The following is a 16404-nucleotide window of genomic DNA, read 5'->3' on the forward strand; positions in this document are numbered from 1 at the left end:
AATGACACTTCCCTTTTCATAATTTTCAAACAATCACCCTTTATTTTTAATATTTCAAAAAAAAAGCTTTTAATTTTTTTTCTCACCCAAATCTTAAAAAAATTACCATTAATTATTTAGCATATTTTTCGAATAATTGCACGCGCGCGCGCACACAAATATATATATATATATATATATATATATATATATATATATATATATATATATATATATATATATATATATATATATATATATATATATATATATATATATATATATATATATATATATATATATAAAGTTCTGCGTTCATTAGCAAATGAATGATTTGAAGATAATAACATCTGCCAAAAAATAATCACCACAATCAGATGAAATCAATGTGTATATATGTAATTATTGATTGAACAATGTAATTGTTTAAGATAAAAGAAACCACGTTATATCAACAAAATGTACAAAACTGTGTTATTTGCTGCCTTACAGGTAAATGTGTTGAGAATTCCAAGATGCATAAACTCCAACCACATGTATGAGACTTCCGTGAAACAAATAAAATTAACCCTAGGAACCTAAATACATCAGGCAGTAGCACTTTGAAATCTGCAATTTAGATTTGCCAGTTGACTTCAAGATGGGTGTTTTAAGTTCCCAATCTTCTCTACAACTCCTTGTGTTGGCTTCCAGCTAAAACATCAAACACTTGCATTACCAAGAAGTTTCTTTCTGGGTTTTGAAACCCAAGACCATACTCCTATCTCCTCTCTAACCAGTATGACGAGGCAGGTTATATCAAAATGATCCGAAGCAACAGTATTTTCTTCCTATCTTTGCAATCTTTCGGACTGATTTTAATCCATTCCCCTTTAAAGTCCTGCGTCTATGTGTGGTATCGGCAATTCGGTTGTCCTGACTGCCCTGAGATTTACTAGTTGTAGAAGCCTTTCCATCGTGCCACAACTCATCAGTTGATGAGGAATGTTCTGGGTGTGAAGTCACTCCATTTCTAATCAACCAACTTGCTGGATTGCTATCTTCAATCACAAGATCAGCAGTTCTATTAATTGAACCTGTGTACAAGAATACAGACTGATAGCTGCAAAAAATAACATTAAGATATCCAAAATTGGGTGATAAAATAACGGATAATTTTAGACATAAAATGAAGGGATGATAACCCAGAATTCAATAAAATGAAAACATAACATATAGAAAAAAATAATAATAATAACTTCAAGGGAATATTATGGAATTGGAGTGGACAACTTGAGAGAGATCAAGTTTACCAGCTGCTATCCTACTGTAGTCTCTGTTTTATAATTTAATAACAATTGATTGCTAAGACCTGGATGGAGGGAAATGTCTCTTTCTTTTGTTGTTTGTTTATGAACAATATTAGTAGCTAATAATTTCTGAGACTGATGACTTTAGATGATAATCATGGATAACAACCCTGCAAAAGCATGTTATTGAAAATCAATAAATTAAAAACATATTAATAAAGAAGTAACAGTGAGGTCATTATCCCAATCATGCTAGAAAATAAAAATATAACCAGGAGTGGTTTTATCCTCTTGGTTGTAAGATAGCATATGATAGAAGACTAGTGAGCAGTGAAACACATATTATTGCCTAAAATCTCACTAAATACATTGAAGGATCTAAATACATTGAAATACAAGTTCGCGTACAGGACCATGAAATCAATTGCGAGTTATTTGAGTAACAAAAATCTTATTTAAAAATGCATAGTTTATCAGAAATACTTACTACAATGGAAGGGGACCAGAATTGATATACCTGGTGGGGAAGGCCTGATAACCACCTGACTTGATTCTGTAGGTACAGAGATACTGAACCTGTGATACGTAAGCTCTTCTTCTACTCCAAGACCATGGTCAGTCTCAATATCCCTCAATAATGCATCAGTATCAAAGAATTCATCAGAATTTACTGACATGAGGCTAGAATTATCTGAACTAGCTGAAGGTATCTCCGGACAATATAGATCATTTATCTCCAAGAATTCTCCATTTGAAAAATCACAAGTTCCAAACATGTTCTCATTAGAATTCTCAGGTAAAGGATCATCAGGCCTCCTGCTGGATAATGCTGATTGCTCCTGACCTTTCTCAGCGACAGTCTATATTAGAGTATGTCAAACTCAGTAAGCACTAGAGTGAAGTCAAAAAGAAAAGATCTTAGCATTGTAATATAGATAGATCCGCTAAAGTTATTTTCGCTACAACATTAACAGCTCTTGTTGTCAGTAACATATTAAGAGCACAAGGCACTTAATAGCTCTTGTTGCTGAGAAAGGAACCACAGTTAAAGGAAAGATATAACCAATACCTGGGAATTGTTGGCTGAAATCCTCGAGGATGAGTTGCCCTCTTCTTTCTCTAGAAGGGTCAACAATATTCGTTCTATGTACTCACCACCAGAATCACCTGCACTAGCAGAAAAAAAACTTTCTTCTTGATTTGTCCTTCTATCAGTTTGCTGAAAGACTCTACACAAGGAACCATAGTTCTTCTGTAAAATCATGTGAAATAGCAAATTCTATTAATGAGGTTCAATAGATTAACTATTTGTCAAGAGATATAAGAAATAAGGATTAAGACTTAATTGAGTACCTTTGAGGCATGGTTTGCCATACCGGTCCGTACCGCCCGGTACGACAGACTTTCGGTACGCGGACCATATGTTACCGTTCCGACACTGTAGCAGCACTGTAGCACTGCAACAGTGCTCGGCACGCTCGGTACACCTGGGTGTACCGAGCGGTATACCGTACCGTACCGGTACCGAGCCCAGATCGAAACTCCGGTACGGTACGGTATTTCGAACCAGGAATTATATCCATTTGACATATGCTGTTCCGCCTGATACTCATACATCACCCACCCAGTTCTTTCTCCAAAAGGTTCTTTGCCTCTATAAAATTCCAGGGTCATTTTTCTACCAATAGCGCAGGTACTTGTATAAATTTTAAGATCATTTGTTGGCTTCCAATATCCAGATCTTGTTACTTTCATTTCAGAGTTCCCATTAGGAGATCTCGGGGCCCCTGAATGGTACAGATACCAAATGTTTTCTGCATAACATCTTGACCATGTCAGCTCCTTACTCAAAGCTTTCTAGTAAACGCAAATTGAAAAAAGAAAAAACAGGGTGGAATTGATGTTGGAGAAGCTGATCTCACTCGGTCACAGCTTACTCAACTTGCAGCACAAACAACAGTAATTAGATGGATGCTTGTTATTCAGTGCTTCCCTTATTAATTCTTTTAATTGGATAACATTATTTCACATACAGTTGTTCCCTCTTTAACAAATATCAATGCATTTGTCAGGGGCTCTTGAAAGTTTCAACTGTCAAGGATCCATGTGATTGGAACCTTAGCCTAAGGTGTGCAAATTGATGACAACATATTAAATTCCCATCCAAAATTTGCCTTATGATTAAAGTCATCCTCGTTTTGTATTTTCATAGCAGTTTGCTCCAGCTCTCAAGATGCATGTCACATGACCTATCTGTGATAAGCATGCACTATTGTTGTACAATTAATTCATATATTTAGTTTCTTTGTATGGATACAGTGGAAAATATATCATAGATAACTAGGACCCTGATTCATTCTTTCAGTTTCATGTTAAACATTTGTGACCTACTGGGCATTGAATTTGTTAAAGGATATAGCCAAATGAACAACAGAATACACCAAATTAACCATAGAAACTAATTCATTTTTAGATCTGAGCAGCATCATTCTGTCTAAACCAACAGCTCACAGAAGAAAGGAAAAACATAGAAGCAACAAAAATGAGCATCCATGTCTTCCTACTAAATAAAGATAATTAATACCACAATTTATTAAGAATGGTAATCCTCCATCCGGAAAATCTAAAACTAACGTCATCGTAATAAACTTCTGAGTACTAAGATATAATGAGCATAAAACAAATACTAAGCATAACTTATAAAAATAGTAAGCACAACAAGTAAACCCAGTTATGATTCCTGAACAAACTTCTTTTAGTTATATTACAGAGGATATATGATAACTGAGGTTAACAACATTTTGCTATCAGAAAAGCTCTGCACAATCATCATCAGTCATGATATACGGCTACTAAAAGTCTAAAACTATTGTATTCCCTTATAAAGATACCATGACTTGTAACGAGCTAAAATCATTCAAAGTTGAAACCAATCAACACCAATTAGTCCTAGAAGATGGTTCACAATTTTACTAACAACCACATTACTGCAAGAAAGACTTGGACTTCACAAATCAATATTTTACATTATGATACCTTAATTGTGAAAGCCATTATGACAAGAATATATAGCGGGCAACTGGAAAATGAACCAAAACTAACCAGGAGAATTCCATGGTTCAACGTTGAAAGGATTCACTTCAGTGACAACATTGTCTGGAATGGCATCCCCAGGTTTCCTTTGATCCAAGAACAGTACAAGTTCTTCATCAGGTGAATGAATGTCAATGCCAACTGGCACAGACTCAATTGCAGAAGGGCACATGTCAATCCTGAATTGATATATATATACAGACCCTGAATTGATAAGCTCGACTAAACCTAAAGGTGAAAATAAGCACAACAAATCTTTGCATAAGATAACAACAAGTGCAACAAATGGAGAAGACAGCAAGAACGGATTGTAACAAACTAGCCTCGCTTGTCAAGCAAAGATCGAATTTCCATAAACAACTACATCACAAGTCAGACTATCTGTTTGCTAGCCAAACAGGCTAAAGAATCCATGCATACCAATAAAACCAGAAGGGAGAACCAAATCCGGAAATTTGAAATCTATAGAGAAAGAACGCCTACAAACAGTAAAATTGGAAAGGTAAGGTGAATATGAACTGAAGATATTTTTATGCTGGCACACCGGATCTGAAATTTGAGGTTAATAGAAAAAAAAAACACTAAATTCGGAATTGTAAGGTGAATATGAACTGAAGATCTTTATGGTAGCACTCATCAGTCAAAATTTATGCAAAATATGACAGCATCACCACTGAAAGCATCCATATACCGAAGAAAAACCAAGCCTTAGTCCAAAGATATGAATCAGAATGCTTCAATACAGAAACATAGCAAAGATGAACTAAATTACGAGCGAAAACACCCAAATCTGCCAAAACCAACAAAGAATTTCCTTATATCCAAAATTCACTCCCACGATTGAGACGAGTGCCCCAACAGAGTGCGAGAGAAACCATCGGTGGGGTTCCGAACAATTCAGCGCCTTCTCAAAATCGCAAAAAGAACAAAGCAATTCTCATCAAGGTGATTCCAAAGGCGAGGAAAAGGACGAAGTCCCTCGGAAGGAACGAACTTGTTGTTATCAACAAAACCCAAGAATTAGAACCGTGATCAGAACGAAAAGAATCAAACCTAGAATTCTGAATCTAACCTCGAATCCGAACCTCTCCGCACCGAAGGGGGCGGCGCGATCGGCGTTTATATCGAGATGATGGCAGCAGATCTTAACCCAGGGGAAAACGTACAGCCCGCGGTGAGTTTAAGCGCAGTGAGGGGAGCTGTTGGCCCTGCCAGGGAAACGATGACGTCACCCAGGTCACGCCGCCGTTAATTGTGTCACGGAATATTCGCATCGTTATCGCGCTTAGTGAGAAGAAAGAGGACACGGGAAACAGTGTTAAACGGCGCGACAAACGGTCACATGTAGTGGTGGGACGCGTCTCTGGGCACGCGGAATCGGATCGCCGACGTGTACTCAGCCCTCGTTCGCCGGGTAGGGACAACCGAGTGGTCCCCGGTCGGTGGCGTTGGCGGGGCCCATTACACGTGGGACTTGGCACCAAGGTCAAAAGGCCTTCGCTTCTAGACCACGAAAGCGTGACTGTCTTATCCTGTGCACGTCCACGTTCACTGCATGTTGACCGTCCCCACCATCCATGCGCAGTGGACTGCCTATTTGATAGCATTCCTCTGACGAAAATTACTGCAGAATCTAAACAACTTTAGATTTCATGTCGTGATCGTACTCGTTGGTGGTATTGACGCGCCTTTTAATGTGGTGGTGCTTTTGGAAGCATGCGGACGAGGTCTCATCGCATCCACATCACATCACATCACAACAGGTGCGACGTGGGCGCGTCTTGATCATTCAATGCCGGGCTGTAGCAATTAAACAAGTCAGTAGAGCTCAATATTTTATTCTATTTTTGGACCAATTGCGACATCAAAAGCGTTTTGTCGAACTGTGATAAACGATGTGTTATTATGTATAATACCAGCGTGCAGACGAGGGTTTATCATATATTTACGAAATTATTTATACCAGCAAGTATGACTATTAAATTAATGGACAAACCTTTAAGAACCTAAAAAATTGTCACTTTTGTATGCACAAACACACATCTGCATGTCTCCGTTGATATGAAAATAATAATGCATCATTCTGTGACGGTTTCGAATAAATCATATATCAATTCTCGAACATAAGCTATAGACAAACTCAAGTATCTATCATAACCCTAATGAAACTGACTGATAAGGAGACAGAGAGGCAAAGAAGGAAGGTAAGGAACGAAAAGGAGAGAAGATAGATGATGTGCTTTCATATCGAACCACACCATGAAACTGATGCAGAAAATGACAGGCATTCGATAGAGAGAAGTTGCTGACATCAACTGATCACTAACTTTGGCATATATTTAATGGATGACAATAATGTCAAACTTGATTATGAATAAACGTCACAAATTTTGAATACCATTCCATCACCAAACTACAAACTTAATGATTCAGGAGGAATTCTTTGGATAAAGAATGTTTTCAACATAGTTCCAAAAATGAAAGATAAGGAGTCAAAAGACAGGGCAAGAGAAATAAGAACAAAATCAAAGGGTTTCAACCAAATTATCCACTTAAACATACTTTCAAGGGGTGTTGACTCTTGTAGATCTTCTGGTAATTCTATCACATTGCAGCAATTGCGTTTCTGTAATGCCTTGTAGACCTTCTTTGAGTCACCATTCTTCATTATTGTTCCCTACAATTTAATTGTTCTTTCAAATACCAAAGAAATAGAACCAAATTGACCAGACAACCAAGACCTGAAGCTATCATATCTATTAAGAAACTTGATAAAAGTCCATCACAAAATCTGGCAACCCAAAGAACAGGATGGAATTTAGGTGACAACCAAATTGGTTGAGATGGTAACTACAGTGCCAGTGGTGGAGCAATCTTAACCAACAAACATCATGTCTCATCAATACCACATGTAGACATGTCATTGGATACCAACAAGGATTAAAGAAACACATACCATATATGTGAAAATTGTAAAAGAAGCACGTTGTAATAGCTCATAAAGAACATCTTCCAATTATCTCACTAAGACATAGCCATGATAAGAAATGTTTTTCAGTACGAAGGAAAATCATTGCATAATTAGAACAACAATCTTACCTTCCTACGAATAAAGGAGGGATAAAGAGACTAGTTTATTACTCAACATGTGATTGCAGGCTATCTGATGAACCAGAAATATAAACATCTAAGGCTCAACCGTCATCACCTGCTGCCACTCCCCATCTACTGCTTCTTTCCACAAGGTGACATTGTTGTTCCCGTCAGCCACAGCCAATATACTCCCCGTAAGTGACCAAGAAACCCTCCACACAGGATTGTGAAAATCATTCAGAACTTTACCCTCCCACTGTTCACCTTCCTTTGCCACGGTCCATATGACTACGGTGCCATCCTGCGAAGCACTTGCAATGGTAGATTTAGGGAGCCCCAGATTCGGTGCCCAAGCCACATCTCTCACCCAATCAGCATGCATTTGAAGTGCAGGAAAACAATCCATCTTCCATATACCATTGTAAAGTTTCCACACTTTAACCGTGTTATCACAGCCACCAGAGACGAGCTTTTCGACAGGATAAAACTGGCCTGAACCAACAAGTGCACCAGGGGCCAAAGCTGGGGCCCAGGACACCGAAGTCACACCGACTGGGTGTGCCTGGTCGATTCTAGTGGTATCCCAGCCACCATCCGTTCGAGCCGTGAAGACCGATATATTCCCATCCGAGGAACCACTTGCCAAGCGGAGGCCAAGCTCGTATGGCGCCCATGCGATGGAATTGACAGAGGATTTGTGCTCCGTGAAAACATGAGCCTGAGACCACTCGTCAGGCTTGCTCCCTTCTTTCCAGATGATCACCCTACCATCATAGCTGCAAGAGGCCAGCATGGATCCGAACTTGGGGTGGGCCCAAGTGACCTGCCACACTGGACCTTGGTGGCCGGTCAATGTTGCAAGATGCTGGTGCGAAGAACCACTGACCCCGATGATCTTAATAGCCGCATCAGAAGAAGCCGTGGCCAGGCGCTTGCCGTAGTAGTCCATCGATACATCATGAACAACATCCTGGTGACCTGTCTCTATCTTCTGGGAAGGCATTGCTTCAATTCCAAACTAGGAACTTATACTCACCCAAAAACTCTGCATCCAAATACTTTTGTGTTATTTATGACCTAGCAACACATAGTTAGCAGCACAAAAATGCACCAAGACCATAATGGATATGAATACTAAACAGCCAATTGAAAATGTTAGATCTAACCCAGATGCAAAGAAAATATATTGACAAATTATCATCAAAACATCAAATAATTCGTCAAAGAACTCATTGGCATACAGATAACATACAGTTGCATTAGCAATTACATGGATCGTAGTTAAAATCTTTACTTGTCTCCTGAAAAGAAGTTGTTTTGCTAACGTTCATATGTCTTGAATCAAGACGGTGAAGAAGCAATCAGACATAATCGTGTTGGGTACAGAGATCAGCGACAAGAAGCGATATAGAGTTGTAAAAGCCTGAACTTTTAGAACAGTTTTCGATTCAAATTCAAGGTAACTAAGGTTTCCATAGCAAAAAAGCTCGCGCATCAAGAGATCCAGAAGCCCTAGATATAGGTTAAAGAAAAGCAACGAGAAATCCACGAAACGGGGAGAAGAAAGAATATCAAAGCAAGATCTATGCAGAAGGAAACGAATCAAAGAGAAGGAATTAAAGAGCAGCGCGGCTGTTACCTGTGGAGAAAGATCGAGCACGGAAGCGACCAAGCGGATGGATCCCGGGCACGATGCCCCTCCGTGTCTCATGTTGCTTTATGGCCTTGGAAACCAAGCGATATTAACGAAGGCGACTCCTTCATGTAATGGGCCTCTAGACCGGCCCAATTACGCCATAAAGTTATTGGGCGTAATTCACGTAGGGCTTATGGTGAGGCATATTGATCTCGGTTTGGTTGAATTTGGTTCGTATCAAGTAAAACTTGAACCGAACGAAGTTCCTTAAACAGTTTTTATTATTAATTGTTTTCATTTTTCTTGCTCATAAAAGTTAGTAATACTAATGATTTTAAGGAGAAATAAATAGTCAAGTGTAGTTGAGGATGGATGATTTTCTAAGGAATATTTTTCTATAAAATATTTATATATTAGATATTTTTCAAAGGTACTTTTTTTTTTAATAATATCTCTAATTTAAAGAATACTTAAAATATTCCTTAAAATTTTTTTAAGGGATATTTCATGGAATGTTACTTTGCACTCTTGTCCACGTGATGATTATGTGTTGGATGGTGATTAGTTGACAGTATATTTCCTATCATTTGTCCCTCTCCTCGTGGGCTTTAGGGTTCTTGCGAGAGAGGAGTTTGAAGTGCGAGATTTGATTTATTCGACATGAGAATATTTGAGGTCTTCTCTCATGGATCAGGTTTTCCTAACTCACAGTCAGGCACATTTTATCTTACACCTCCATCATAGCGAATTTATTTTCATATGGGTTAGATTTTTCTAACTCATATGTCTCAAACAAATGTTGCTTTATTCCTCTATTATGACATATTGTTTTACATGGATAAGATTTTCTCGACTCATGCTTCTCGGACAAAATTTGTCATGTGCCTTCGCCATGATAGATTTTTCCTTATGCGGGTCAAGTTTTTCTGACTCATGTACCTCAGGCATATTTATTTTCGTTATGATGGATTTCTATGTGCTTCTATCATGATGCATTTCTTTTTATGTGAGTCAGGTTTTCTCAACTCACATGTCACGAGCATATTTTGCCTTTGTATCTCTACAGCGGTAGATTTCTTCTCTTATGGGTCGGGTTTTCCCAACTCATCTCTAATATATTTTATCCTATGCCTCTCGTCGTAACATATTTTTTCTGATGCATGTCGAGTTTTCTCGACTCATGTGTCTCAAATACATTTTGCCATGTGCATCCGTTGTGGTAGTTTTTTTTCATGTGAGTTGGGTTTTCGTTAGTGAATTAAGTAATGAAGATCGAGAGCATTTCTTCCTCTTCTTGCCCAAATTCAGAAAACATTGTCGTTGATAGTTTCGAGCGCATATTCCCGAAGAAATGAAGCTCAAATTTCTTTGCGAGCTAAGCAAAAGAATTGATAGAGAATAGTTCTAGATAGATATCCGATTCTCAAGTTATACCTCTTAACATGGTTGAGAAGGTGTTATACATTAGGATGTTCGAAGTACCATAAAATGACATTTGGGTACGGAAAGCAATAATGTGCTCCACTAATTTCTACGATAATTAATATTTAACTATTAGATAAAATCTAATATATGTTTTCATAATTAGTTAAGTCAATTAATATTTAATTATTTATTATAAATACATACTAAAAAAAATTATAATCAAATTAAATAACTCTTATCTACTTTTTTCAAAAATGGATAAGAGTGTCATGATAAAATTATATTTAAAATATAAAATTTTATAAGAGTTTTTATGAAAAAAATATTATAATACTTAATATAATTTAAAGAAAATATATTAAAATTTTGACCTTTGTATTTGCTTTAAGTTGGAGATAAGAATAAGCCAAATGGACATTTAAAAAATTGAATATCAGGACTGATTACTTAACAATGACAGCTGAGTTGACTACATGCATATTATTATTCAGGATAATCTCAGGAGTCAAATCAAAGCCATAAATATCTTCTTCTTGGTTTTAATGAAGCTTCTTTTCTATTGTCCTTTATATTTTCTTATTTCCCACTCATCTCATCCAATTGATGGATACCATCAAAAGAATCCCCAATTATTCATACAGATTGTGGATATAAGATTGCAAACAATTATATGAACACAAGGCAGGGAGGAAGAAATTGCAATTCTGATGATAATATCAACAAGGCTTTGCATGCCAAACAAACGATTGATAGAACTAGACATGGAGGTCATAGCTAGGTTCTTCTTCTTCCTCCTCTCTACTGATTCTCTCAGTCCATCTTCTTTGCCTTCTCTGGTTCGGCAGGGAGGCATTTCGCCCCCACAAGGCCACCAACTTCGCCGATGACCTGCAAAACTTGTTCCCACGTAGTTAAAGAGGACAGACATCAACAGCGTCAGTGAACTTAACGGTGGTTGTCACAAATTGGGCCTCTACCTTCAAGCCTTTGATCAGGTCTTCTCTGGTGTGCGAAGCAGAGATGCAGATCCTTGCCCTGGCCAGGAGAACTGGCGTCGCCGGATACCCCACGATCACCACCGCGACCTGCAACACATCGATGCAAGCTAGCACACATGAGCATGGAAGCAGGACGGCACGGTTGCTGACCACGCACTCACGTTCTGCCTCAAGCACGCCCGAGAGAAGGCGGGGAGCTTCGCCAGATTGTAGAGCATAATCGCCATGACCGGCGAGTCGTTGTCTCCAAGCACCACAAAGCCCATCTTCTTGAGCTCCGACCGGAAGTAGTTGCTGCTCTCGCGGATCCGCGCAAGTTTCTTAGCTCCTGGTTCGATCCAGCAAGTCGTAGTTAGGTGCATGGCATCATCATCATCCCAGGCATCAAGCGAGCGCTCTTACCTCGGTTTGATCCGTCTTCTCCGAGAACAACCTTGATTGCAGATATGGCTTGTTGAACAGCAGGTGGCGACATGGAAGTCGCGTAGAGATGAGCAGGACAACCGTGCTTCAGGTGTTGGATGATCTCCTGAGGAATGGATTCGGGTTAAGTGGAAAGATAACTCGAATCCATCCAATGATCAAACAAGTATGTATTACCTCTGATGCTGCAATGTAGCCTCCACAGGATCCAAAAGACTTGGTGAAAGTTCCCATCATGATGTCAACGTCAGCTGGATCCACCCCAAGCAGCTCACAAACGCCTCTGCCAGATTTGCCCACCGCTCCGATGCTATGAGCCTCATCCAAGTATACGTACGCCTGATCCAGAAAGATCATGTTACTGTGGTCAGGAGAACGTACGCCATGAATAGGAGGATCTCAGTGTCGAGGAGTGTTGCTAAACCTTGTACTTCTTGCAGATGGCTACTATCTCAGGTAGCTTACAGAACTCGCCTTCCATGCTATATATCCCCTCGACAATGACAAGTATCTTCTTCCATGGTGTGTGTGTGCCAGGCTGACCCTTGACGATCTGCTCTCTCAGCACCTCTTCCAAGTGCGATGGACCTGTCACCACAGGGGAGTTTAATGCTGCAGAATTCAGCAGTATCTCATGCTTGAGTGTCGCAGTACTCACTGTTGTGTCGGAAAACCTGCACCGTTGCACCGGAAGCTCGAGCACCATTGATGATCGAGTTATGGTTGAAGGAATCACTAACGATGAGTCCTTCCTGTTCAGAAGCATGAGAAGAGAACTCACATGACTATCTAAACTCATCCGTGCATGCTGAATCCGAGCATATATATATATATTGTGCAGACCTCTCCAACTAGAGCAGGAATTATGGAAGAGTTGGTCACATATCCCATGCCAAAAGTGATGGCCGCTGGCTTTCCGACAAATCTCGCGACCAGTTCCTCGAGCTCGATATGCAACTTAGTGGTGCCTGCATAGCCGTGGCAAGCAGAACTCCCTAAACCCTTGAAGCAAAACCATATCTTTCTGCAGCAAAAGAAGCAGACTTCTCGTACCTGCGTCGGCCCGAGCACTGCAAGTGCCAGATGCATATTTCTTAAGAGACTCGACGACACGAGGAGTGCAGTATCGATCTCCTGCTGCAAAACCAAGGTAGTTGTATGATCCAAGGTTGAGGCATCTCGAGGTGTTCGAGGTCCGGCTGCATGCGTGAGAGGAAGACGAGATCAGTGCTGTTGTTGGCCACGAGTGTTACAGACGAAGGCTTGCAGCCATCTCCATAGACCAAACAAGACTTCTCTTTGTTCTCCACAGAAATCACATCAACCTACCGGAGAGTCTTGTCGTTGTCATTTGAATGCCGCTCGACCACATCGATCCAAGCATCTGCTGCACTTGCGATTGGTCGACCAAAGCAGTCCTATCAAATATGTACATGAATCATCCACATGTATACTCTTCTGCCACAATGCTCATTCAACAACACAAGGTTCAAAGCTCCATTTATATCCGACCGGATTGGGTTCTTATTAGTCTTATCGGGTAAGGATTTATATCCGACCCGTTTAAGCAAATAATGAAACCAACGGACGACGGGAGACAAACCTGAATACGGTGATAGATTCGGCGGGTGTAGAAATCCTCAAATGGTGGGCATATCGGAGCGTAACCCTGTGAACAAATCAAACCCGAATCCGTTATTGCATTTCGGACCACGAAGTGCAGATGAAACGAAGCCAACGCCTCTGACTCTCGATGACGATGGAAGTTGGAAGCGCCACCTTGAGGTCGTCGGATTTAAACCAGTCGAGGAGCTTGCGGACGAGGTCTCGGAGGACACCGAAGGCGATGAGGAGGATGTAGCCGAAGAACGTGGTGAGCGCAGTCAGGTACGTCAGCCTCACCATCTGCCGGACCTCCCGCGGGACGGCGACCGGGGGGATAGCGGGCAGCGGTGGGAGGAGGAGCCGCAGCGTCATGCCTCGTGCTGATACGGGGAGAGGACTTGGTGGGGAGAGTGGGCGCGGGAAGGTCGGGCTTTTAATGGCTGCCTTGCGCGTGGGAATTGCGGCTTAATGCCGTGTTGTTGTTTGGTTGGCGTTGAGAGATCCCGCTGAATAGGAGTGGGACCAATGTGGGGTGGTGATGAGCCCGGCGGCATTTTGACCAAGTTCCTGTTAGCCCACCTTCTTCCCCGATCTACTTCATGGGGGACGATTCGCTCCTTGTCGTCGTCGAGAGTTATGAACAGAGTGACACAGAGGATGTTTAAACATGGCGTATTTATTTGTCTTATCTTGTGAACGTTGACTAGAGATGATCATGGAGTGGGCCTCATCAGTTGTCGTGGGGAGAGGAAACAATGATGGTGGGCTTTGACTTTTGCGTGAGTTGATGAAAGTTATCTTCTTCCTCATGGAACATCTGAGCAAGTTCAATAAATGAGTTAAAACGTCATCCTTGTACAGTAACGTACAGTGTGGTGGACGGCATGAACCTGTACAAAACGAAACGTTCAAATGGTACTCTTTGGACGTATCGGGCAGACCAGATATAGTTTTTACGGGATTTCTGATACCCAGTTTCCGATGGCTCTACTAAGGTTGACTTTTGTTAGGAGCTGGATGAGGTGATCGACACCTCGGCGTCAGTTCTAGTCAGTCAACCAGTTATTCCTTCGTCTTCTGATCGATGTCGTATGTCTAATCACAATCACAATCTGAACTCGATGTGATACAACGATGTTTATGCTTGTGATTGGTGCCTCATGTTTTTAATGACCGAGGCATCGTACGGAATTCACTATATCTTGATCTCACAAATAATCTAGTTAGTTTGTTAATTTAAGTATAGAAGAGCCACAGTTGAGAGCATTCCTAATAGTGATATTAGCTTTGACTTACTAACTCACCTAGGGACCCACTTCCACCTAGACAATAACGAGGGTAAAAGACTCTATAAATAATAGAGAAACGATCTTTCACCCTTGTCAACCATGATTCAGGAAAAGTAGCATGCTCGACTTAAAGGAGCATCAATTTCTAACGGCGGAATCTATCTTCCTCTTTTTCAGGAGTATTAAACCTTGACTGCAAAACTTATCTCCTTTTCGGGCAGCATTAATCCTTGACTGCGAAATCCATCTCCCCCTTTTCAGTCGCCCAATATAAATGACCACTTTTTCTTATCTCGTGCAATGCTAGCTAACCCAGACAAATGACTCCCTTACAATCGTCCTTCACTAGTAGGGGAAGATACTAACTAGCCATCAACATAAATAAGCCCCTAAAGAACTACAAAGTGACGAGAGGAGCCATCAGTCGAAAGTGAAGGACTTCGGGTCATGCAAGTGTGCATGACCAATGAACAAAACAGACAATACGCGGTGTTGTACCTTTGCTACTCAGTAGAGTAGGCAGCAGGGTTGATGGAGAAGACGGTACAATCCCATAGGCGACTAAAACTATTAAAGACTTACTCCAAGTTGGGGTGAAAATTTTCTGCATTCCAGAAGTTCGATGGCATTGAGAAGGTAAATCATAGTAGTTAACTCAACATAAAGAGTGCAAACACTTCGAGTGCTTTAAAAGTGTGAGCAAAGAGTATGTGAAGGTCAGTAACCAGCTCGATGCATGAAATACAACCCTCGAGAAGGTAGGTGAAGTCAAGTAACCTTTACATTTTCAACTCTTATCGAGTACTCCAATCCTTTTATCTATCTAATGGAGGAGCTCTACACATGTTCAAAGACATTTCTAAGAAACCAAATGAAAGATAATAGTTGTCAAATCCTCACCAATGGTTATCAGTGCTACTGAGAGTATATTATCCGCTTAATTTTCGGACAGAATATTAATCAAAAGCGGAAGTGATGCGAACCTAGTTGGAAGTGACAACTAAGTGAATGAAGAGTCGATGGGTAAATTTTGTAGACGAATGACCTAAAAACTTTAAAAGTTTACGAGGCGATACTCGTTAAAGCTCCAATAAGCATCCACCCAGTTTAAGCAGCATAAGGTATTTGAGAGACTAGCGCATAGTAAGGATGATCTTTTCCTTCATCCGAATGATCCGTAGAAACCAACATGGATCAACACAACTCAGCCAACCCCATATTAGAGTCAGAGTCATTGGCGAGTTGAAGCAGCATGGCAGATCAAAAGTTCGACTACTTAACAATAATAGCGGAGAGCAGCAAGGACTCAAGAGGCACATTGCAACTAGAGCAGATGATTGAAGACTCAACAAAGACAAGGAGTTGCAGTATCGGCAAAGGCTTCGACGAGAACGTCGAAGGAATAAGTGGGGGAGAATGTCATGGACAAAATTATAAACATGATGTTTAATATAATACTCATGTATATCTGTATCTTATAGTTTGTTCATGCTTTGCACAACATGTAGAGAGACGATCGAAGGCTTAACAGCTCCAATTTGGTTGGGTTTAATAGTCATTTTAGGCTTGTAAAT

The 16404-nt window shown here is 40.4% G+C and overlaps 3 protein-coding genes across 3 annotated transcripts; all 3 read right to left on the reverse strand.

Annotated features, from left to right (window-relative positions):
- Positions 1-357: 357 nt before the first annotated feature.
- On the reverse strand, positions 358-5466 carry LOC135586648 (uncharacterized). Its single transcript, XM_065118771.1, has 6 exons — positions 5415-5466; positions 4371-4589; positions 2622-3082; positions 2338-2520; positions 1756-2128; positions 358-1055 (listed from the first exon to the last, which is right to left on the reverse strand). The coding sequence occupies exons 2-6, from the start codon at positions 4531-4533 to the stop codon at positions 778-780; spliced, it is 1458 nt and encodes a 485-aa protein (XP_064974843.1). The 5' UTR covers positions 4534-4589; positions 5415-5466; the 3' UTR covers positions 358-777.
- A 1887-nt stretch (positions 5467-7353) lies between these two features.
- LOC135617943 (protein transport protein SEC13 homolog B-like) lies at positions 7354-9190 on the reverse strand. The gene is made up of 2 exons (XM_065118772.1): positions 9094-9190; positions 7354-8499 (listed from the first exon to the last, which is right to left on the reverse strand). The coding sequence occupies exon 2, from the start codon at positions 8455-8457 to the stop codon at positions 7549-7551; it is 909 nt and encodes a 302-aa protein (XP_064974844.1). The 5' UTR covers positions 8458-8499; positions 9094-9190; the 3' UTR covers positions 7354-7548.
- Positions 9191-11191: 2001 nt separating this feature from the next.
- On the reverse strand, positions 11192-13841 carry LOC135616267 (long chain base biosynthesis protein 2a-like). Its single transcript, XM_065115466.1, has 12 exons — positions 13716-13841; positions 13540-13605; positions 13266-13354; positions 12990-13135; positions 12780-12904; positions 12595-12688; positions 12361-12524; positions 12114-12275; positions 11916-12042; positions 11675-11841; positions 11493-11600; positions 11192-11403 (listed from the first exon to the last, which is right to left on the reverse strand). The coding sequence occupies exons 1-12, from the start codon at positions 13839-13841 to the stop codon at positions 11326-11328; spliced, it is 1452 nt and encodes a 483-aa protein (XP_064971538.1). The 3' UTR covers positions 11192-11325.
- Between the last annotated feature and the right edge of the window lie 2563 nt (positions 13842-16404).

The sequence above is a fragment of the Musa acuminata genome, chromosome BXJ2-7, assembly GCF_036884655.1.
Source record: "Musa acuminata AAA Group cultivar baxijiao chromosome BXJ2-7, Cavendish_Baxijiao_AAA, whole genome shotgun sequence".
Taxonomy (NCBI): domain Eukaryota; kingdom Viridiplantae; phylum Streptophyta; class Magnoliopsida; order Zingiberales; family Musaceae; genus Musa; species Musa acuminata.